This window comes from Lathyrus oleraceus, chromosome 5 (genome assembly GCF_024323335.1).
Source record: "Lathyrus oleraceus cultivar Zhongwan6 chromosome 5, CAAS_Psat_ZW6_1.0, whole genome shotgun sequence".
NCBI lineage: Eukaryota > Viridiplantae > Streptophyta > Magnoliopsida > Fabales > Fabaceae > Lathyrus > Lathyrus oleraceus.
Window position 1 is genome coordinate 241490292 of NC_066583.1, and position 25411 is coordinate 241515702.

A 25411-nucleotide genomic window follows, 5' to 3' on the forward strand; every position below is an offset into this window, starting at 1 on the left:
TTAAACCATTAATCCATATGATTAGACCGGCATTATCTTACACATTCTTTAAGGGTTCTTCCTTTACATATCTCGCCTAGTACTTATTTATGGCCATGTGCTTTCCTGTTTCATGAGTTTTTTGTGAAAGAAACTCCAACTCTCACTTTGAGACGATACCATCTCAAAATTCACTATGTGAAGTTCATATTGTATCATTTTCCATGAGATACTTATTCTCGGTATTGAACTTCATTAAGAGTTTGCAAAAACTCAATCCTCAATTTAAAATAGTCAACATTATTATCAAATGTCTGACAAACATCCAAATCAACGACTTGTTGTTACTCATTAAATCTTGAGGTTAATATTTTGTTAACGTAAGATTGGATTGTCGTCGCTGTTGGAACTCTTATTCAAGGAGTTTTAACCCCATACCTCTCGAGGTTGTCTTTACTAATCCTCTGGCTAATGGCTTAGTAAATGGATCAGTCAAATTATAGCTCGTTCGGATATAGGTGAGTGAAATGATTCCAGCCTTAATCAATTTTCTCACGAAGGAGTGTCTAAGTCCTATGTGTCTAGACTTTCCATTATACACTTCGTTGAATCCTCTAGCTAAAGTGGATTGGCGATCGTAATGTATCAAAACCTTTGAAACATTGTCTTTCACCAATGTAACTTCCAATAAAAGGTATCTCAACCATTCCACTTCTTGGCTAGTAGAAGCAAGAGCCATGAACTCTGATTCCATGGTTGAAAGAGTAATGCATGTTTGTTTCTTTCTCTTCCAATAAATTGCTCATCTAGCTAGTGTAAATATCCACCCAATTGTAGATTTGTGATCTCCCACATTAGGTATCCAACTTGCATTAGTATATCCTTCTAGCACGGCGGGGAATCTACCATAGTGAAGTCCAAGATTTTTTGTTTTTAGTAGATAGCCAAAAGTCCTTATGATTGCCTTCTAATATTCATTATTTGGATTACTAGTAAATCTATTCATTTTATTAACTGCAAATGATATATTAGGTCTGGTATATTGCATTAAATACATCAAACACCCTACTGCACTTGCATATTCTAATTGAGTCATTGCTCTTCCATTGTTCTTTCGAAGTTTGACGCCATGATCAAATGGAGTAGTTACTTATTTAAAGTATAGGTGTTTGAACTTATCAAGAATTTTTTCAATATAGTGTGTTTGACTAAGTTCATAACCCCCACTATTCTACTTTACTTTGATCCTTAAAATCATGTCAGCTAGTCCAAGATCTTTCATCTAGAATGTGAAAGTTAGAAACCTATTTGTCTCTAAAATTCCATTCATATCATTTCTAACTATCAACATGTTATCAACGTAGAGGCAAAGGAACATTACAATCTCCTTACTCACCTTTATGTATAAACACTTGTCACAAGAATTGAGAATAAAGCCATTTGAAAGTATGGCAAAGTCAAAAAATCTATGTCATTGTTTCCGTGCTTGTTTTAGTCCATATAAGAATTTGACAAGCTTACTTACCTTTTGTTCATTTCCAGGGAGCACATAGCCTTCTGGTTATTCCATGTAGATTTTCTCATTGAGATCTCCATTTAGGTATATTGTTATAACATCCATTTGATGAACTATAAGGTCATTCAAAGAGGCTAAGGAAAATAATACTCTAATTATTGTTGTCCTTGCCACTGGTGCATATGTGTCAAAGTAATCAACATCCTCCTTTTGTCTAAATCTCTTTGCTACTAACTTGTTCTTATAAGTGTTTAGAGTACCATAACTATGATACTTATTTTTAAACATTCACTTGCATCTAATAGTCCTTGATCCCTTTCATAAATCAACAAGTTCCCAAGTGTGATTTGACATAATTGAATCCATTTCATCTTGGATGGCATCCTTCCAAAAAGAAGAGTCCCTTGAAGCCACTACTTCCTTGTAGGTTTTAGGATCATCCTCTACTTGAAGAATAATAGGAATTCTCCTAACATAATTCTCACAATTTCCTTCAACTAGATAAAAGGAAATAAGTTGAGGATCGATTTGGTCGACCCTAGGGCCTTTATTTTTTGGAGTCTCTTGCTTATCCTAGGATTGGATTGTGTTTCAATAATCTGAGAAGTACTTTCAGGTTGTATCTCTATAATACGAGAAGAATCTTCTTCACAAGTTTCTTTATTTGTGGGAAACTCGAATTCCTTATCCTTAGTAATAAGATTTTCAAAAATTCTATATCTCGGGATTCTACAATTACATTAGACTCTAAGTTTAAAATTCTATATGCTTTACTGTTTAGTGCATACCCTACAAATGCACATTTTATTCCTCGAGGACCCAATTTGGTTCTTTTAGGATCCATGTTTTTATAGTAGGCCACACACCTCATAGTCTAAAGTAACCAATATTTGGTGATTTTCCTTTCCATACCTAATATGGATAAATACTGGTTTTCTTCAAAGGAATTATGTTAATTATGTGGCAAGCGAACAATAAGGCTTCACCCCACAAATTGAATGGTAATCCAGAATGCATTAAGATGACATCCTTCATCTCTTGATATGCTCAATTCTTTCTCTCGGCTATACCATTTTGTTATGGTGTGAGAGATGCAGAATATTCATGTATAATGCCATGTTCTTCACAAAATTCATCAAATTTAGTAGAAAAGTATTCACCGCCCCTATCACTCCTAAGGACTTCGATACTTTTACTTAATTGATTTTCCACTTCTACTTTGTAAATTTTAAATGCATTAAAAGCATCATCTTTATGCTTTAAAATATATACATATGTGTATCTAGAAGAATCATCGATGAATGTAATAAAATATTTATTTCCCCCAGGGGTTAACATGTCGTTAAATTCACACAAATTCAAATGTACAAGATCAAGTAGATTTGTCTTTCTTTCAACACTTTTGAAAGGTTTTTTAATCGTATTTGATTTAACACATAATTCACATTTTTCAAAATCGTTTATATTACATGAGATCAAACTAGATTTAATTAGTATTTTCATAGATCTAATACCAGTATATGCTAATCTATTATGACATAAAGAAACATACTCGAGCATGTAAGAAGAATTAGATATTTTATTAATAATATTTTCAGTAGTACAAAGTTTGATCATTCCCTCAGTGAAATATCATTTTTCAACAAATACATCATTACAGATCAATATAAGTTTTATCAATTCTTATACAAATTTAATACCCGATTTTACCAACAAATCCATACTGACAAGATTCGTATTCATGTCGGGGATATGAAGCACGTTGACAAGGGTGACTTTCTTTACATAAGTGAAATTGAGTTTGACTGATCTGGTTCCAACAACTCTAGATCATACTTCATTTCTTATTTTGTACTTCCTGTCCATCATTTGCCTTAGAATAAGTTTTGAAAACAACCTTTTCATAAGAGACATGTACGGTAGCACATGTATCATACCACCATGAATTCACTTTTCCTTTGATTGCCATTATTTCCCTCACTGTAGAGATTATATCGTCATTTGCATGAATTGCATTGATCTCATTTTTGGACTTGTTATACCTGCAATCTCGAGCATAGTGGTCAGGTTTACCACACATAAAACATCAGTTTTTTGGACATTTCTGACAGCCCGCTTTCTTGAACATGTTATGTTCCTTCCTTGGGCCAAGATGGTTCTTCATGTCATTGTGTTTCTTTTTTACTTTAGCGATAACATCATTGGCTTTGGAAATCCAGCTGACTCTGATTTCTCCCCGTCCTTCGGTTCCTCCTAAATTCGAAGGTGCTTTTGGATTTTCTCCAGAGAGAAGTCCTCGGAACTATGCAGCAGTTTCTTTCTATAGCCTTTCCATGAAGGTGGCAACTCTGCAATGATTGCACCGACTGAAAAGTTCTAGGAATGTCTATTTCCACAAATTTTATTTTATTCACGAGAAACATGTAACTTGTGCACTTGGGGAAGGATGGGCTTGGAGTCTATCATTTTAAAGTTAAAATATTTAGAAATTAAAAACTTCTTCATACCTTCCTCTTCGATCTTGAATTTAAATTCGAGTGCTTTCCAGATTTCTGTTGCAGACCGAGTATCCATATAAAGATCGTAGAGACGATCAGATAACGTATTCAGGATATATCCATGAAATAGTAATGTGTCTTATTTACGTTTCTTGCTCTCCTTCTTGAGTTTATCAGAGTCACCCTCGATTGGTTCAGGAATTGGTGTTAATTCAAGATCTAAGACATAGTGAATCTTCAAGACGGCCAGTAGGAATATCATATTATCTTACCATTTGGTGAAGTTGGTTCCATAAAATTGATCCAACTTGATAAGGTCCTGGTTCATAACTTTGATGCTTGAAACTACAGCGTCTAAAGCCATTATTTGAATACTTTTAAGACTGTTAGATAAATCGTTAAGATTGAAGGGATCCAAGTCTGGATTGTAAATAATGTCACATTTCTTAAAAGTGTTTCAAGCACTCTCTTTATAGTTTTAGAGTTGGAATGCAAGAATGCCCAAAATAATTCAGCCTTCTAATCGAATATGCACAAGACTTATAAAGATTTGAATGCAGGGAAGAGTGTCTGGAATTATGTAAAGAGGATGCACGATTTTTTTATTGTGATTTTTGAATATTGAATAATGTATTTATAGGTCATGCATGTGTTGTTTCATAAGGTTGTAACTCTTGATGAAACGATACATTTTCAGCATAAATTTGCAATGGTTCTCCTATGGTTACATTATGCACCACTTCATGAAGTGTTGCATATTTCAAATTCAAAAAACTTTAAGCAAATACCAAAACCAAGAGTAATAATTAAAATTAAGTTGATGCATGTTGGTCGCCGAAACGCCACCGGCGCCGCGAGTAGCCCGGTTGCTCTGATGCATCGTGTCTAAGTGCTCAAGTGCCCTGATCGGAAAAATAGCAAGTGTACTATTTTCACCGATGTAGTAATAGGGAGTTTATTTCCCAGTATCGATCTCGAGGATTGCGTAGGAATTACTTATTTCAATTCGATTCTATTCAAACAAAAAGGTAATGGTTGGTTTGTTTTGGAATTGCGAATAGTGACACGAAGATAGTAAAAATAACTGATTAAGATAAAAGATGCTAGGGTAAGTGGTTGAGTTAGCCCGTTATGAATTTATCCCGATTTCCTTAATGCCTATGATACATTCAATCACCTAACCTCATAATGTTCTTACTTAAGTCCTTAAGTGAGAAACTATTAAACTACCAATTCTTACTCAAATGTCCATTCAATTAATCATTGGTTTTAATCATACAATATATCAAGGTTTACGGTAATTTATGAAAGTTACTAGTCCTAGATGATGCATTCATAAACCCAATTGTGTGAAAACCCTACCAATCACAGTCCTGTTATTGGAAGTCATAGATTAATTTGTATTTGTCCGATACAAAAGCATAATAACATCACACAATTAAATTGAAAGACATAACATAGTAATCAAGGAATCATTGGTTCACATTCATAACATACGATAACATCAGGACCACCCCCTAGCATCAGGGGGTTTAGCCTCTCATAGTACTTAAAGAATTCATAAAGTAAAGATTAGACATTACAAAGAATTAGGAGAATTTGATCTTCAATGGTGGCTACCGTTGAATCTCGCCGTCTTCGAATCCGTTGTATTCGCTATCTTCTCCACTGTAATGCTTTCGTTCGTCTGTCAAAAGGTCCCTTTTTTCTTCTCTTCCAAGCCTTCTTATAGTTTCATATGCCTCCTCTCTAAGCAAAAGGTCCATACTGCCCTTAATGATCAGAATCGGTTCACAAGGAAAAATTAGGTTTTCCAAGCTGCGTGCAATCAACACGGCCGTGTGTGTACACACGGGCGCCCGTGTTTTTTCTCCTGCATTAATTAATTTCAGCATTTGTTACAGTAGCAACAACACGGGCCGTGTCCCTACACACGGGTGCCCGTGTAGATGCACTGTTTTAATCAACACGGCCGTGTGTGTACACACGGGTGCCCGTGTTGATCCCTGTTTTCTGCTTCATCTTTTTCTCTGCTTGACCAACAACACGGCCGTGTGGTGGCACACGGGTGGCCGTGTTGACCTGCTGTTTTGTCATATTTTCGTCCTTCAGAGTGTCCCGAACTTCACCATTCTTGCTTTTTAAACCTGGAACAATGACACTACCCAAACGAAGCATAAACAAGGTCTTTTTGACTTAAACTCGTAATCGAATGTAATGTAATACCAAACCAACAAAACTTGATACTTGACTCAAATGCAACTAAAAACAAACATAAATCTTACCAGAGTGATGAAAATACGTCGGATTAACGGCGGGAATTCAATGGAAATGGTGACCGATCACAACCCCAAACTTGTCTCATTGCTTGTCCTCAAGTGATGTATTGAGTCCAAACAAAGGTCACCTCCGAATTCGTTTTCCACAATGCAACCTAGTCTTTCACCATTTGTGTTCTTCCTTTCCAATCGAGTTTCAGGTCTCTCCAATTCAGGCAGTTTACCATATTTCCACATCAGAAACCTCTTCACCTGCAAGCTTTTCACTCACTCACAATATCTCTCGGGGTTAGGTGTGTACACTCACAGCGCAGTATACAGTATCAGACTCTTAACTTTGAACACATTCTAATGTCATTACCACAACAGATTTCACACACTTTTTGAGGTCTTTTTAGGTTGTAACGGGGCTTGGGTACGGTGGGATAAACAAAAAAATGGGTAACAAAGGGTTTTGAACTCGGTAATCATATTGTGTACTTTTTCTTCTTTTCCTGTGCATCACATATATTTTTGGGGTAAAAACTCTTTTGACTCTTTTTCTACTCAACTTTCCGAGCATTTCATATCTGTTGGACTCTAAGGTCTCGGTAAGTGCATTTTTTCTTTTCTTATTTTCTTTTTTTTCTTTCCGTGCCTTTCATATCTCTAAGGTCTCGGCAAGTGCATTTTTTTCTTTTCTTATTTTCTTTTTTTTTCTTATAAAGGACATACATACTGTTTTTTTTTTTTTTTTTTTTTTTTGTTTTGTATGATCTCATCTTATGCACTTGCCTTCCCTTTCAAAATTTTCACCCCAAACTTATTTTCATTGCACATCTTGCAATTCACACAATCATACCGAGTTATGACACAAAAGGGAATGGATAATTAAAAGTTAACAGGGGGTTTACGATGAATAATGGTTAAACGTTAACATGGGGTTTACAATGAATAAAATGGCTAAGGCTCAACGGGGTTTACGAAGGGAAACATACATATAGGGATGGCTAGAAAGGCCCTGGCTAAACAACAACTTGCCTCAGTGTGTGTTGTCATGCTGTGACGTGTCAACAGAACATACGCAAAATCAGAGTGATAAAGTCATACCTGGCTGAACTCTCATGTTGATATTTCGTGTTTGGCTTTTTGTGATCTCACCATGTTGGTTAGCTTGCAAGCTCTGAAGTCTCTTCGTATTATGTGGTTCTTTCCTGACTTGGTCTTTCCATACCGCTCTCTTGGTCTAGTGTCACCAAATTGTGTCCGACTTTACCTTCTCATGGTTGCATCAACTTCCGGGGTGCCATATCAGAATAAGTATGAGGGGTGTCATTCATCCACTACCATTGATCCCGGATTCGTCCAACCATTTCTCATCACTCTGTACACACAAGTAAACAACGAAAACAAACAAAAACAAAAGCGATGGAAATAAAACATGAAAGGAAAACCCTCCCACACCTGAACTAAACATTGACCTCAATGTTTAAATCCAGATACTAAGGGGACTCACAGCGACTACTGTTGGTTTAATGCACTTGTGTAAGTTCCTTCCACTTGGAGGTGTTTGTGACTTTGCCCTTTTAATTCTCCTCCTCCCCTACACAAAATTTTAGCACACCAAAAATAAAAACGAAATAAATTAGAAATCAAACGCGTGGGTTGCCTCCCACGAAGCGCTTCGTTTAACGTCGCATGGCTCGACGGTTCATTTCCCTTATCATGGGGGGTATTTCAGGTTCAAAACCTTGTTGCACCTCTTGTCCACAACACGGAAATTGTCTCTTTTATCAGTGTGGACTCCTTTGTACCACGATTCCTTTTTAACTATCCTTCCAGTGTTAGGAATCTTTCCATTTCGGGTGGCTACTGGCAGTGGTGAGCCTTTGATAGTATTCAATGTCTTGATTAAGCCTACTTGATACTGAGATTTTGTATTTTCTTCCATCTCCTGATTTTCAATAGCATTCAATGTTATTTCCTTGTTGTGAACTTTCAAGGTTAGCGTGCACTCATCCATGTCGAGCTTGCATCGACTCGTCTTCATGAAAGGTCGACCCAGAATAATGGTTGCCTCATTGTCTTCAGGTATGTCTAGGATTACAAAATCAACTGGGAAAGTCAAGTCCGCTATTGTTACCAGCACATCTGCAGCTATACCATATGCATCTTTCCTTGAGTGATCCGCAAACTTCAGATTGGTCTTTATATCACTAATATTTTTAATACCCAACCTGTGATAGACCGATAATGGCATCAGATTCACACTGGCTCCCGAATCTATTAGTACCTTTTTGAAGGTTCTTTCTTTGATTGTGCACGGTACTGTGACGGTTCCTGGATCCTTTTGTTTGTTAGGAATGTTCTGCTCCAGGGAGTTTGCATTATATTGTTCCTTACCAGATACCTGTTCTTCAGTGGTTGGTTTCTTTTCAGCCATTACCTCTTCCACGAATTTCTTGTACATGGGCATCCTTTCAAGTGCTTCAAACAAAGTCATATGACCCTCAATCCTTTTAAACATTTTTATGAATTTCTCGAAGTCTGACTCACTAGGTTCCTTCTTTGTCACTCTCTGAGGGTAGGGCAACTTAATCACCGGTTTAGTTCCTTTTGTAGTTTCTTCTTTAGTCGGCTCGCTCGGTGATATAATTTTTTTCTTCTTAGCAACCTCTTTCTCTGTCGTCGTGACAATGTTAACATTCTCCTGACCTCTTGGATTTTGAACTGTTTCACTAGGTAGGGAACCTGGTGTTCTAGAACTTGACAGTTGTTGTGCTATCTGCCCCAGCTGAACTTCGAGATTCCTTAGGGAGGCGGTGGTGTTTTTCTGATTGTTTCTAGTCTCTTCTTCAAATTGCATATTTTGAGCTGCCATCTTTTCAATTGCAATCTCCCAATCTGCCTTCTGAGGTACCTGTTGTTGCTGCTGCTGATATTGATTTTGATATTGACCTTGTGCCTGCTGTTGCACGTTCCCTCTTTGATCTTTCCATGCAAAGTTGGGATGATTTTTCCACCCCGGATTGTATGTGTTGGAGTAGGGATTGTTCTGCTTTAAAAATTTTATTTCTTCAATCTGTTGCGGTGTTGCAAAACAATGAACAGTATTGTGTGGTCCACTACAAATTTCACAAATCATGGTCGGAACCGGCTGAACTTGAGCAACAGTCTGGGTACCTAAATTCATAGCTTTCAATCTCCTTTCAACCTCAGCAGCAATCTGGTCTTCCATTTTCACTACCTGATTTGCTAATTTCAAGTCAATTTTTCCCTCCGGCTGATTTACAGTACGGTCATACAATTCCAAATGCTCATTTGCTGCAATAGCTTCGATGATTTTTTTGATACCGGTTGCTGTAGAAAAATTAGACGAGCCACCAGCAGCTGTATCAATGAGTTGTTTAGTTTTCATCTTCAGCCCATTTACAAAATTCTGCATTTGTTCAGTTTCATCCAGATTATGTGTAGGACATGCAACTAAACATCTTTTGAATCTTTTGTAGGCATCTCCAAGTGTCTCTCCTTCTTTCTGTTTAAAATTCACAATGTCATACCTCTTACGGATATACACAGAAGCAGGAAAATACTCATTCAAGAATGCTGTTTCCATTTGTTGCCATGTAGTAATGCTTCCTGCAGGTAGGGCATAGAACCATTCCTCGGCGTCCTCAGATAACGTGAAGGGAAACATGACCAATCTCTTTGCCTCTTCAGAATGCCCATCAATTTTCAGTGATGTAGTCATAGTCAGAAACCTCTGCAGATGCTTGTTTGCATCCTCATTGATCTTTCCTGCAAAAGGTTTGCTTTCTAACTGGCGGATAGTAGACGGGTGTAACTGGAAGTGAGCAACATTAACAGGTTGATTCACAATGGTCAACCGCACTGCTGGATTATTCTGTCTGCCATAGTCACCTAAAAGTCTCTCCGGTGGAGGTGGGTCTGCAGCCATGTTTACAGTGTCTGGATGGGAATCTGTGTTTGACTCAGATTTTTCGGAGTGAACGGAAGCTGGTGTTCTCGGTGTGGCCGGTTCTTCGCTGTCAGAGTTTGCCAGTTTCTTTCTTCTAGCTTCTCTGAGCTTTGCCCGCAATGTTCTCTCTGGTTCTGCGTCAAAATGAAAATCAGCTGAGGACTTACCTCGCATAAACAAGTTAGACAAAGATTAAAATTGAATAACAAAATTGTCACAGATAAAATTTTGGTTGGCGAGCAACAAAATTTCGATAGAATAAAAATTAAAATATGTAGTTTGGCAATCCCCGGCAACGGCGCCAAAAACTTGATCGGAAAAATAGCAAGTGTACTATTTTCACCGATGTAGTAATAGGGAGTTTATTTCCCAGTATCGATCTCGAGGATTGCGTAGGAATTACTTATTTCAATTCGATTCTATTCAAACAAAAAGGTAATGGTTGGTTTGTTTTGGAATTGCGAATAGTGACACGAAGATAGTAAAAATAACTGATTAAGATAAAAGATGCTAGGGTAAGTGGTTGAGTTAGCCCGTTATGAATTTATCCCGATTTCCTTAATGCCTATGATACATTCAATCACCTAACCTCAGAATGTTCTTACTTAAGTCCTTAAGTGAGAAACTATTAAACTACCAATTCTTACTCAAATGTCCATTCAATTAATCATTGGTTTTAATCATACAATATATCAAGGTTTACGGTAATTTATGAAAGTTACTAGTCCTAGATGATGCATTCATAAACCCAATTGTGTGAAAACCCTACCAATCACAATCCTGTTATTGGAAGTCATAGATTAATTTGTATTTGTCCGATACAAAAGCATAATAACATCACACAATTAAATTGAAAGACATAACATAGTAATCAAGGAATCATTGGTTCACATTCATAACATACGATAACATCAGGACCACCCCCTAGCATCAGGGGGTTTAGCCTCTCATAGTACTTAAAGAATTCATAAAGTAAAGATTAGACATTACAAAGAATTAGGAGAATTTGATCTTCAATGGTGGCTACCGTTGAATCTCGCCGTCTTCGAATCCGTTGTATTCGCTATCTTCTCCACTGTAATGCTTTCGTTCGTCTGTCAAAAGGTCCCTTTTTTCTTCTCTTCCAAGCCTTCTTATAGTTTCATATGCCTCCTCTCTAAGCAAAAGGTCCATACTGCCCTTAATGATCAGAATCGGTTCACAAGGAAAAATTAGGTTTTCCAAGCTGCGTGCAATCAACACGGCCGTGTGTGTACACACGGGCGCCCGTGTTTTTTCTCCTGCATTAATTAATTTCAGCATTTGTTACAGTAGCAACAACACGGGCCGTGTCCCTACACACGGGTGCCCGTGTAGATGCACTGTTTTAATCAACACGGCCGTGTGTGTACACACGGGTGCCCGTGTTGATCCCTGTTTTCTGCTTCATCTTTTTCTCTGCTTGACCAACAACACGGCCGTGTGGTGGCACACGGGTGGCCGTGTTGACCTGCTGTTCTGTCATATTTTCGTTCTTCAGAGTGTCCCGAACTTCACCATTCTTGCTTTTTAAACCTGGAACAATGACACTACCCAAACGAAGCATAAACAAGGTCTTTTTGACTTAAACTCGTAATCGAATGTAATGTAATACCAAACCAACAAAACTTGATACTTGACTCAAATGCAACTAAAAACAAACATAAATCTTACCAGAGTGATGAAAATACGTCGGATTAACGGCGGGAATTCAATGGAAATGGTGACCGATCATGCCCCTACAAGCCGCCACTAGCGCCTCTACACCCACTCTCTCGGACCCGGTCCCGAAGCCGGAGTCAGTGTCACCATCGAGTTATTTGTATGAGACATGTGGCATTATGCTTGGGACCACCACATTTGTCCATGTGACACTTTATCCTCTTTAGCTCCTTTGTTGAGTTTAATATTTTAAATCCTTATAAATGCTTTTAAAGTGAATGTCACTTTCTATGTGAAACTATTGACAATTCATTTATTGTCATTAACCCAATTGCACACTTCTTGTCATATTGGAACACTCTCATCGGAATTGATTGTCCATAATTTTCAACATTTGGATTACTTGAGTGATAAGCTGCTTTAAACCTCGTGGTCTATAAAGATGACAAACTTATGGCTAAAGAGGTATTAGCGCCAGAGATGGAGCTACTGCAATGAAATGGTGGGTCCATGCCCCTACCATAATTATCACTTATTCAATATTTAGTATTATATGTAATATATTAAATGTATTAAAAATTAGGAAGAAAATTCTATAATGGTCCCCACTTAATAAATAATATTGAATAGTTTAGTTTCTCACACACACCTATTATCTTACTCCATTTAAAATATCCAATTTTGCATGCCTTTTTAAAAAAAATGTAATTCTATATAATAAATATAATAAATGCTTTAAATAAAATTTTAAAAAACCAATTTTTCATTTCTTATTCCTATTAATTCTCTTTGACTCTTTCCAATCAGAAACATATCACTTTTCGTAGTCCTTTTTCGGTTACTAAATTCTTCTTCATTGTTGATCTTTTAAAAGGTAAATTTTTTAGTAGTGTTAATGGTAGAAAATTTATTTTAGAATTTTGTAGTGTTTGTTTGAAATTGTTGTGTTTGTATCAATTTTAAAGTATTATTATGAACTTTCTAAATATGATTTTAATTGTGACTTTTTGTTTTATTTTTAGTAATAAGCAATAGAAAGATATTTCAAAATAAAACAATGGAGCAATCATCAACTCTTAATCCCCAAACATTTAATAAACATGGAAGCCTCAAATTGGATTCTCCCATGAAAAAAAAGATTTTTGGAGTTTTAATTGGAAAAACTTCCTAATGATCCCGGTTTAAGGCCAAAAATGTCAGATTATCACTCAAGTGATAGAGATGAAATTATAAGATATTATTTACAAAAGGGTCATTGTCAACCAAAAGAAATTAATTTTCCACCAAAAAAATGTGGAGATACCTTTCGTAAGTTTAACTTTGATTGGTATTTAAAGTATGACACTTGGTTGGAATATAGTAAAAGTGAGGATGTTGCATATAGTTTATGTTGTTATCTTATGAGGTCATATGTTGAAGAACATAAAAGTTGCGGTGATGCCTTTATGACACAAGGCTTTACAAATTGGAAAAAAAGTGAAAGGTTTCGAAGTTATCTTAGAGATATAAATAGCTTTCATAATCAAACATGGAGAAATTGTTAAGCTCTAATGAAACAAAAGCAACATGTTGAAGGTGTCTTGTGTAAACAATATAGTCAAATTAAATAGGACAATTGAATTCATTTGACGAGTATAATTAATTGCATTCGATATTTATTAGTACATGGTTTAGCTTTTAGTGGTAATGATGAGTCAATTTCATGAAGAAATAAGGAGAATTTTCTTGAACTTATGAATTTTCTTGTTAACCATAATGAAGATATTTATAAAGTTTGAAAAATTGTCGTGGAAATCTGAAGTTAACATCTCCTGATATTCAAAAGGATATTGTTAAAGTTGCTGCAACTGTCACTACTCCAATTATACTTGATGATCTTAGAGATGATTTATTTGCTATTTTAGTTGATGAATCTTGTGATATATCAGTGAAGGAGAAAATGATTGTGGTTATACGTTATGTAAATAATAAAGGAAAAGTTATTGAGTGTTTTCTTGGTGTTGTTCATGTTTCAAATACTAGTGCTCTAACATTGAAATTGGCTTTAGAGTCATTCTTTGAAAAATATGGATTAAATTTGTCAAGGATACATGGAGAAAGCTATGATGGAGCAAGTAATCTGCAAGGTGAATACAATGGTCTAAAAAATTGATTTTAAAAGAGAATTGTTATGCATTTTTTATTCATTGTTTTGCCCATTAACTCCAATTAGCTCTTGTGACATTAGAAAAAAAGCATTCTAAAATTTCTTTATTTCTTAATTTTGTTGTTAATTTGTATAATGTTGTTGGAGCATCATGCAAACGCCGAGATATACTTCGTGAAAGTCAAGCTACAAAGGTGAAAGAAGCATTAGAACATGGAGAAATCTATAGTGGGCATGACTTGAGTCAAGAAGTGAAAATTAAGAAGGTAGGGAACACAAGATGGAGCTCATTTTATGGTACATTACTTAGTATAATTTCTCTATTTTCTTCTATGATTTATGTGCTATAAATGGTTGAGGAAGATGGAGTAGATTTAGATAATAAAAAAAAGGTGAAGCACTAATTCTGATGAATTATATGCAATCTTTTGAATTTATTTTCATCTTGCACTTGATGAAAAAAGTTTTAGGAACTATACATGATTTATCTCAAGCATTACAAATAAGTGATCAAGATATTATAAATGCTATGAAGTTAGTAAAACTGTCCAAAATAAGGCTATAAGCTATAAGAGATAATGATTGGGATTCTTTGTTGAATGATGTTTCATTATTTTGTGAGCATAATGATATTGATATTTCAAATATGGATAACACTTTTCAACCGATACAAAATGTCATACCCCAAAATTTGCCCGTTAATATTACAAGGCATTTTTCAAGGCATTCCAACTCATTGTTCAAGGCATTGGAACAAAGACCCAGTTCACAGGTGGCCAAACCGAGGAAATGGCCCAAACTGTCATCCTCGCTAGGCGAGCAAATCCTTCGCCTAGCGAACCCTTCGCTAAAGCCACTCGCCTAGCGAAGCGTGCGAATATCAGAAAATTCTGGGCTTCATTCTGAGCCCATTAGGTCACAAAAAGAGCATTATAAATACCACCACTTCAGTCAGAAGAGAGGAGGAGAAGGAGACGAACCGAAACCCTAGATATCAAACCTTGGAGGCTAACCGAGAGAATTCAGAGCAACCCTAAAGGAAACCCTGAAGGCAACTCATCTGCACAAAGGTTACCTCCACCCAACTCCATCCGATACCAAAGGTGATCTGCCAAGTCAACGTTGTAATTCAATTGCAAACAGGTTTGCGCATCACTACTGTTTTATGCTTCCAATCTGTAATCTCTAAATACATAGTGCATCATGATTGAATGTTTGGATATGTAATTAGAGTTTTCATGTGAGTTTAAGTATGCCTAAATATCCTGAATGTTTGACCATGTTATTTCTGTAATTGAATGCCATAAGGTTCGGAGTTCCGGAAATCGTACTGCTGTCAAACTCAAAACCCGTAGCCGCTCGCTAGCACATCGCTAAGCGAGCATGTAGCGAGCACTCGCTAAGCCTTCTCCAGGCGAGGCAGCAGCGAACATGACAGTCGCTGAATTTTTCTGTTCTGTGCCTACCTGATCTGATTCATTATAATCATGCATTATTTCGCCTGACATTACTACTGCTGTGTTTCTTTTGTAGTGCAATTCTCAACTGCACTTTGTTTCGATATTCTAACCTGTGTGCTGAATGTTGTAAGGGTTCACATATTCCCAGGAACAAGTAGCTTGCTAGGTATTCCACTTTATTTGTGGGATACCCTTGTGGAGATTCATCTTAATTACTTAATTGATTTTAATGTAGAGATTCATCCTAATTATTTAATCGATTTTAATGTGGAAATTCACCCTAATTACCTAATTGATTACGGCTATCTAATTAATTGTAAGACTTTGCCTTTAAATATGTGATCTTGGACCTCTCTTTGCTACCCTACGGTATTACGGTATTACGGTCATGTCCCGCGAATGTGGGGATACACTTAGCAAAGGCCCTTTGGTTAAATCATCATGTCCCTATAAAATAAATCATAGTCCCTCGGATGTTGCCTACGAATATATGATTTTGTCCCTCGATGTCCCGTCGTCGTAGCCTACGGTTAATGGTGATTGTCCCTTCGAATGCTAAGGTATCCTTACAAATGTTGCCTTCAATGACCGATCGATGACCCTACGATGTCCCTTTACATCCAAAGGATAAAACTACTTACTTCTCAATAGTAAGGACAGTTTTACCCTCATAAGGATAGGAAATACCCATAAAGACCTTGGGTCGGTATAACTCTTAATTGCTGGCTCACAACCTAAAACATTTTTCACACCTCACACTTTGCAAAACATATATTAGAAAATCACCACTTGGTATACATTCGTACTAGAATCATTGCCAAGTTATATTTTTCTAAACAGCTTTCAAAATTAAACGAGATAAATACTTTGTATACATTCGTACAAGAATCATTACAAAGTTAAACTCTCTTTTCAAAACATTTTCTAAGCCGTTCACAAACACTTTTTCAGACAAGGAAAATAACATAAGTGATCCAGCAATTAAGAGCCCATGGATAACCATGGATACAAAGGGCGCTAACACCTTCCCTTTGTATAATGTACCTCCCGAACCTAAAATCTAATTAAGGTCTTTCCTGTTCTTTTCCACCTTTCCTTATTGGATAAAAGAAAAGTCGGTGGCGACTCTTGCTAACCGCGACATTTGCTTTCCAAAGCAAAACACAAAAAGTCAGTTCACCGTATGACAGAACTGGCGACTCTGCTGGGGACCAACAAAGAGAGGTCACCTTAAAAAAAAAAAAAAAAAAAAAAAGATCACTTATTTAAATTGTCTGATTTACTTTTAAGGGATTGCTTGGGTATTCTCTGCTTGAGTGAAAGATCCTACACCCGGATCTAGTGTACCTTAGGTAAGTAGCAATAGATCATCGCGACTATCCGGCGTATACTGGAATGGTTAAAATGATGGCTACGGTTAATGTGACACTTTGGATGTCCTGATGTTCCTCATGTTTACTTGAGGAGAAATTTGGCGTCTGCGTGGTGTCATCAAAGCATTAACCAGACCTTTAGAACCCTAATTGACTCATCCTAGCCATTAGAAAGTAGTGAGATAACTGACTTCGGTTCCGACTGGGGTTGGTTGAGACTCGATACTACACTCTTTGAGATTGGACTTTAGGGAAGCTTCGGTCAACCACTTGGTGTTGCACTGAAGTGGACTTAAAGGAAGGTCAATGATTTGAGATCCTTCTAGAACCCGGTTACTACTCTAGGACAGGTTGAACCAACCAAACTTCAGTGGGGAGGGTACTTACCTATGGAACTCATGCAAGCCTTAAAAACTTAGGAATGATGGTTGTGTGACTTGCTTGTGCTTGTTATTTACATAACATCATAACATCATAACATCATAACATCATAACATCATGGCATTGTATTAACCATTTCAAGGACTTTAAACATTGAAAACATTTCATACATTGCATAGCATAACATAATATTGCATAACAGGTACTCTAAAGGGATCAATATTCTCACGGTTTTCCTCCAAACAGAAAAATGGATCTCGAACAAACTGTCAAAGATCTACATGCTCAGAATGCTCAACTCCAGGAGATGATCTTGAACTTATCCAAGGGGCAGGAGGAACTGAAGGCTCTCTTGCTCGAGAAGAAAAAAGACAAGAAATCTGTGAGTAACATTAGCCCGGGAAGAAGGCAGTTTACGAAGTGTCGCATCCGTGAAAAACAACCGGCGGGCTAAAACAAACACAACACAGAGCCGCCACCGTGCGTTATTTATCCCAAAAGAGGGAAAGGAAACGCTCGAAGTAAACCTGGGAAAAGCATGGTCTCGTGACCAAAGAGATGGGATCGGGAGTCGGTTACGCAAGGGGAAGGTATTAGCACCCCTCACGTCCGTCGTACTCGACGGGATCCACGCTCAAAAGATAGAAAAAGGTTGCTAAAACAAACATCACACACACACACCAAAGCCAACACAGGTGGAGGAAGAGGGAAGAGGGCTCGCTAGGACATCGCATCCTATGCCTACGTATCTCATCTGGAATGAGAATCAGAGCTACCGTAGTTCGGCTCATGCACGCCGAAACAAACACACGCACAAAAAGGCAAACGTGGAACCTGAACGCCAATCGCTGGGCTTACATCGGCTTCCGAACCAAACAAACCCACACTGGAACCCGAATGTCAATCACTGGACTTATATCAGCTTCCAAGCACACAACAACCAAACAAGTTAATAGGGAGTCGGGAACTCGAGCCTATAACTGTCAAGCACACACACAAAAAAGAAAACAAAGTGCCCGGAGAGACCTCGCACGGCCTCCTGCCTACGTACCTCATCTGGTATGAGGATCAGGGCGACGTAGTTCCCCTTAACGGGAAAGAAAATCTAACCAGATACAAAGGGAGACACACTACTAGGGAGCTGGACTCGAGCCTAGGTGTTATCATGCATCATTGCCCTATGTTAAGGTTCACTATCTACTTGCACCACAGCAAGCTAATCCTATCCAGGAAAAATAGGCATGCAAGCATAAACAAAACAAAGCATTCACACTTCAAGTAGCACACACTATATCCAGTCAAAAGTGGGCTCAAACAATGGGTTAGACTGCCAAGGCAAGTCCTCTGTACAAGGGTAGTGTTAGCTCTTAACCCTGACATCGAGAGTCAGGGTGAAGCTGATGAAAGGAGAGTGAAGATTAGACTTCACAGCTCTTACCCCTGGCCAGGGAGAGCTTCAGACAAACGAGCGTGGGTTCAGAAAGATGGAACCCTTCTACGCTCATGACTCTGACACAACTGTACAACTGTACAAGATCTTGGGTTTGTGTCCCAATGCATCAACACAGTGGTGTGAGCAGAGGGACAACTCAACAAGAATAGCAGGGGATGGATTGCACATCCCTTGAGTTCTGCCAATTGCCTTAATCAAGGTCTTTTCCTGCTTAGGGACAAAGCTAAACAATCACAAACATCGCCTCTTAAGGAGGACTTCAGACAGTTGCCTGGCCAAGTAACAGGCCAGGTCTTCCAGACTACATGGAGACAAGAGAGTCTACCTCAATTGGTTTATACAACCAAGCAACAGCAAGCAAGTTCTCAAGGAACTAATAGCTACTAATGTACCTGAAATCAATCAAGTACAGTCAGTATACCAGACCAACCAACATTAAACAGCAAAAGTCAATCAGTTAATCTGTACAATCAACCAATGCAATGTGCAAAGCACAACCAACTCAATTGAGTCAAGCATCCTACAAAACATACAAGTTAGTTTACAACAAGCAACCAAACTCAATTTAATCAACTTGCATTTTTCTCCTTAAGGCCTTTGCATCTCTTCCTGAAACACAATTCAAAAGTGAGAAACAAGACCACTAGGCCAAGCCTAGGGTCCAAAGGAGATGAAATAATCAAAACAGCAAGTGAAAATTATCCAAAATCACAATCAAACAATTTAGAAGCAAAACCAATTGGTCCCATGCTCATATCCATCACCATTATCATTTCATGCACAAAAAGGTACCAAACATGCAATTTGCAACCTCAAAAGACCAAACTGAATGATCTCAAACAAAAGCATACCAAAACATTTCAATAAAATCCACAAAAATTCAAGTCTAAACAGAACATATGGAATGAATAGCATATCAAATTTCAGCTCATTTGGACTAAGGGAAGTAGGTCAATGAAAATCATAAAGTTCATACAAGCTCAAACAAGCCAACACAAGGCATCAACACAAGCATCCACTTCCAAAAATCATAAAACAGTGAAAATACATGATAAATGAATGGGATTAAAACCACAATGACCTATAATGTGTCTACAATTCACATGTCAAATTTCACATCCATCCAATTAATGACCAGAATTTCACAAGCCAAATACAAACATGTGTCACAAAAAATCACAAAATGAGCCAACAGAAGAGAAAATCTCAATCAATTAGGAAATGCAAGCAATAAATCCAGAAAAATTCACATGTTATCTCAACATACATATGCTCAATCATGCAAAAAATTGGCTCAATTAAACATACCTAAGCAAGGAAAATAAAATCATGAAGTTCATCAAGCATGGTGTGACACAAATTGTCACACCTCTATTCAAAAATTCATATCTCATCAACCAGGCATCCAAAAATTACAAACTACACATCAAAATCACCATCAAAGAGTCCAGAATAAGCACAAAAAATTTCATCAATTTCTTTGGAAGCATCATCATTTCATGAGTGATATGGAAAAGCATGTACGAATTGCATACATCCAAACAATCCCTAGGCAAATTATTTTTTCACACGTGCACAAAAATAATAAAAATCACCATTAAAAACTACACATCATAAGGAGAATAATGCAAAAAGTCTCATCAAATTTGGACAAGAAATGAATGACTTATGATTTTTTGAAGTTGCATGATCAAAATGAAATAAAACATGAAAAAGAAAATGAAATGAAATGAAATAATGATGGAATGGCACAGCCAGGAATCGAAGCGAGGCTAAATTCAAACAGTGACACGCGCGCAGTCCTTCGCTAAGCGAAACAGAAACCTTCGCTAAGCGAGCAATCATCTTCTCCAGTCTTTCGCTAAGCGAATATATCCTTCGCTAGACGAACACTCATCTTCCCCGAAAAAAAACGATAACGCACAGCAGCAACACAGGCATCAAGAACAAAGTTGCACAAAATCATCATGCCATATATCATTGGATTCGTCTTTCAACCTAGATCATGGATATGAACTTAATTTCTCCTAATTCTACTCATGTTTCACAGATCGATCGAAAATAGGTTTGCACATCAAACTTCCAATCAAGATTTCTCTCTCGATACTCAACCAAATTCAAAACTACAAGCAGCATTGCATTCTACGTTGCAAGATCTATCATAACCATATCACAATTCAAGCAATGGTTGAGATCGAGTTTTTACCTCTTGATGATGGCAGATGTTGATTTGCGAGTTTCAAGGTCCAAACAGCCAAAACAGATGAAGCTTCTTGATGTAGAAGTTGTTTGAAGTGATTAGCTCAGCTCGAAACAGCACCAGTTTGAAGAATCATGAAATTGCCATTGATGACCTTGAATGCAACAGTCCAAATTCAGCAAGCTTTTGGCATGGATCTTGTGAAACAGTCGTGCACCAATGCTTATGGAGTATGAATCCAACGAGAATCAACCAAATTGATGAAGAACTTGATGAGAATTGATGAAAAATGTCAAAAAAGTTTTGGAGAATTTTGAGAGAATTGGAGGGAAAAGTTGTTAGAATCTTGAAGAATGTGAAGTGATTATCATTTTCTGTTACAATTAGTGTTATATACCATGCCTTAATCCATTTACTAATCACAATTAGCAAAACCAAAGTGAATTAGTAAAATGAGATTTTTAGTGAAGAGTCCAAAATAGCCTTTTGCCAATTAACCAATGTAACAGTAAAATGACAGTTGGAGCAAGTTCTATTTGGCATTTGTGAAGTGTTGGAATGAGCCTTATGTGCAAAAACCTTGTATTTTGAGACCTCACCTATTTTCCCACCAATTTCCAAATAGATCACTTGAAAAATGACTTTTTGCCATGCTTATTTTTGATGAAATTTGACCATGCATCATGAAAGTACATGTGAAATGTGGTTTGCTCAAAGAAAGATCATCCAATTTGGCCATTCCATGTGAAAGTTATGCCACTTTGAATTTAGGCATTTTTGGAAAATGATTTGACCATATCTTGCCAACCATTCATGAGAAATTCAAGTTCTTGGACTTTTTGGAAAGGTGAGAGCAAGATCTACAACTTTCATGTTGAACAAAATTTCATTTGAATCTTTTTTGGACATGTAATTTTGAGGTGAAAAACTTTCCATTTTTGGAAACTTTCATTACAAGTCACTTTCCATTTTTGGAAAGTTTCCTCCTGACTTTATTTTCTTCATTCTTGATGTTTGAAATGTCAAATGAAACTTGTTTCAACATGAATGAAGTGTATCCAACCCTCTCCCTCCTCCAAATCCATCAAATCAAGCACAGTTGACCACAATTGACTTTTCTGATTGATAGATGAATTTGGCTATGCACTGATCAAGTTGAGCCTCAAACTCCTGATGAAATGGCTCAAGGATGAAACCCTAGCTTCCATAAGCTCAATGTAATCACATGATGATCCCCATATCCATTGTAGACCCAATCTCCTTGCCAAGCCCTGATTGGCCCAATACAACTGATTAGGGTTGACCAGTGGTCAAAACCCTAATCTCAAGGTATCTGATCAATCTCTTGAACCTCTTGGATGATAACAAGACCATGATGATGATGATGTATCACTTCCACCAAGATAAAGACCAATCTCCTTGAGAAATCATGAAACCCTAATTTGAATCACACACCCAGATGGCTAATGATCAACCCATTCAAGGAAACCCTAGCTTGCATCATGACCTCTTATCTTCTGATCAAGACTTAGAAGGATGATTTGCACAATGTAACCACATGATATGCAATATGCAATGCCTAATGTCCTACAAAATGATATGCAATATGTTAAGCTAGTCCCAAGAGAGGAGGGCAAATTTTGAGGTGTTACAGCTGCCCCTATTCAATCCACTGTGAACCTGTCGATATGAATAGCCTCGGCTTTCAGATGACCAGGATGAAGAGTGATTGAATACCAAGAACAGACGAACAATTTGCACTCCGATGGGAAAATAATTAACGATGCCTGTCAGAATCGGCAAAGAACACAATCTTGAAAGAAGAATCCGTCTGGTACGGAGAAAGTCGGTTTGAATACCGAAACAAAATGTCTGGATCATCAGTAACACAGAGATAGCCATGGCCTGAATGCCGTTCGTCAGTCTGTATACTGAGCATCGGAATATGAGAGTATTGACGTCGGTCTGGATACCGAGAGATCGGCCTGAACACCGAGAGATCGGCCTGAACGCCACTTTGGTCTGAACACCACTTCGGTCTGGATACCGCCTCGGTCTGAACACCGGGAAACTGGCCTGAACGCCACTTTGGTCTGAACACCACTTCGGTCTGGATACCGCCTCGGCCTGAACACCGGGAAACTGGCCTGACTGCCACAAGCTGCATCGATCTAATTGTCGGAAGCTTCTTCGATCTGAAAATCGGAAACTGGCCTGAATGCCACCTCGGTCTGGATACCGCCTCGGTCTGAACACCGGAAAACTAGTCTGAATACCACAAGTACTTCAACCTAATTGTCGGAAACTTCTTCGATCTGAAAATCGAAAACTGGCCTGAACGCCACCTCGGTCTGGATACCGCCTCGGCCTGAACACCGGAAAACTCTTCATGCCTATCAGCATCGGCGAAGATAACAAAACAGTGATAAGTGAATCGGCACGCATGCCAAAGACCCATGCTGGGGATAACACGCCACGAACCGGCTATTCTTTATTCCGCCCTAGCACACGAACACTTCGCGTTTAGCTGGGGATTATTCTTTCTTGTTTTTTCTTTTGTGGACCCCGAAACTTCTCGAGTCAACATTCCCATCTCTGCTCGACAGAAACCCTTCCTCCAGTATCGCACTACTGGGGAATACCTTTGATTCAAATTCATGATGCTAGACTCCTCAGAGTAACACCTTCCTCTTCGGGCACAACCACCTCTCAAACGATAACCACGGCTTGAGACTAGCTTTATGCTTGCAATAATGATGCATGATTGATTTTTCTGCATAATGCTCCATAATTATGGAAATGCTACGCGATTTATTATGCAATATGCTATGCTTATTTTTTCCATGATGAATGTATAAAAAGTATCCCCCTCAAGGGACTCTTCTGGGGAGCTCGAGACACTCTGCTGAGGATCTCGCCAATACTCCGATCTCCACCCTGCTGGGGAATAGCGCTGCTGCTAGGAATAAGCAAACCTTGCTAGGGAATAGCCTCCTCTGCCCCCGATCCGCTTGGGGAATCGCTGGGGAAGGAACCACCAACGCACTCTGTGGGGATACACCTGTTTTGACTAGCTGGGGATATACATCCCGACTCTGTTTGGGGAACCACCACTCACAGATACCTCCGCTGGGAAATGGCAACCTTCAGACCTGGCGACTGGGGAAGTATCGATCTAAAACCTGCTGGGGATAACCATCCTAACCCTGCTAGGGAATCCACAGACCTTGAATCTACTGGGGAAATTAGTCATTCCGACTCTGCTTGGGGAGGAGGACAGTCTGGTATTGAACACCCGTCGACTTGTCGAACCAAGGTATCCACCGCCCAAATCCATGATCAGCTTTTCAATTTTGAGAACTCCCAGACTCGTCTGGACCTCTTCTGCTCCATCATCTTGTATTCCCCATCGCTCCGCACCCAACGGAGAGCGAACTCCTGGGATTGATACAGACTTTTCAATCTTCCGACTTTGAAGAGTCTTCTTGATTAATTTCAAGGGTCGTCGTACGTCGCGTCGTCTTTTCATCGTTTCCATTCATTCGTCCCTGATAGGACTCCATGGGGATTTGTTTTGTCAACAGCTTCCACATCACAACCTGCAAGTGAGTGAAAATACCTAACAGCACCTGCAAAACAGATCGTTAGATAAAACCCTGCCCCAGGCGTGTCAAGATTTCAACACTTGGGTCATTCAACCTTCCGAATAAGATTTCAAGCTTCAATTTTATAAGCATGCATTGGAAGGGACCTGTATGTCTTAAAATGCAAGATTCTTTATCAAAATAATCTGATGTTTTTGCAATCAAAGCGGTAATGAAAAACAAAAACAAAATTATTTGACTGAATATGCATTTTATTAATTGAAAAATGTGTGGCTCAAAACCGAGCAATACAAAGGAAGCAATTCCTGAAAAGAGGTAATTGCGCACAAAAGGAAAAATCTATCCTAATGGCAATGTGAAACCCGTGATCTCATCGAGTTCCAACTCAGTTACACCCCATATGTCCTCAGACTCTCCGTGCTTTCTGCCTTCTGAACAAGACGATTCCAACTGACCCCTACCGGGTATTATCCATGATGCCTTAACCAAAGCGCAAACGATCATGCTAGACGCAGTTGTTCGTTTCAATCCCTCTTTTGCCTGGACCGCCCAATATCCTCGATCCTTTCGGGTTTTCAGTCCACCGGGATACCCTTTTTTGCCCAAGTCGCCTTTTCAGGTTTTCGACTTGCCGGGTGTACAGTTTTTTCATTTTATCCCTAATTTTTGCCCGAACCTCTTTCATCTTTTTTTTGGTTCGCCGGGATACCCATTTTTGCCTGGACTATTTTATTCTTTTCGTCCAACGGGTCTCTTATACGAAGTATTTTTTAACTGCGTCCGCATTCACAGGGGATGGAAAATCTTCGCCATCCATGGTCGTTAACAACAAGGCTCCGCCAGAGAAAACCTTCTTGACCACGAATGGACCTTCATAATTGGG

At 38.3% G+C, this 25411-nt stretch overlaps 1 protein-coding gene across 1 annotated transcript; it reads right to left on the minus strand.

Moving 5' to 3' along the window:
- Nucleotides 1-391: 391 nt before the first annotated feature.
- On the minus strand, nucleotides 392-733 carry LOC127079974 (uncharacterized). Its single transcript, XM_051020322.1, has one exon. It carries the CDS (start codon nucleotides 731-733, stop codon nucleotides 392-394), a length of 342 nt encoding a protein of 113 aa, XP_050876279.1.
- Nucleotides 734-25411: the final 24678 nt, after the last annotated feature.

Coding starts and splice junctions, on each gene's coding strand:
- LOC127079974 (XM_051020322.1), bottom strand. CDS start 733: ATGGAATCAGAGTTCATGGCTCTTGCTTCTACTAGCCAAGAAGTGGAA.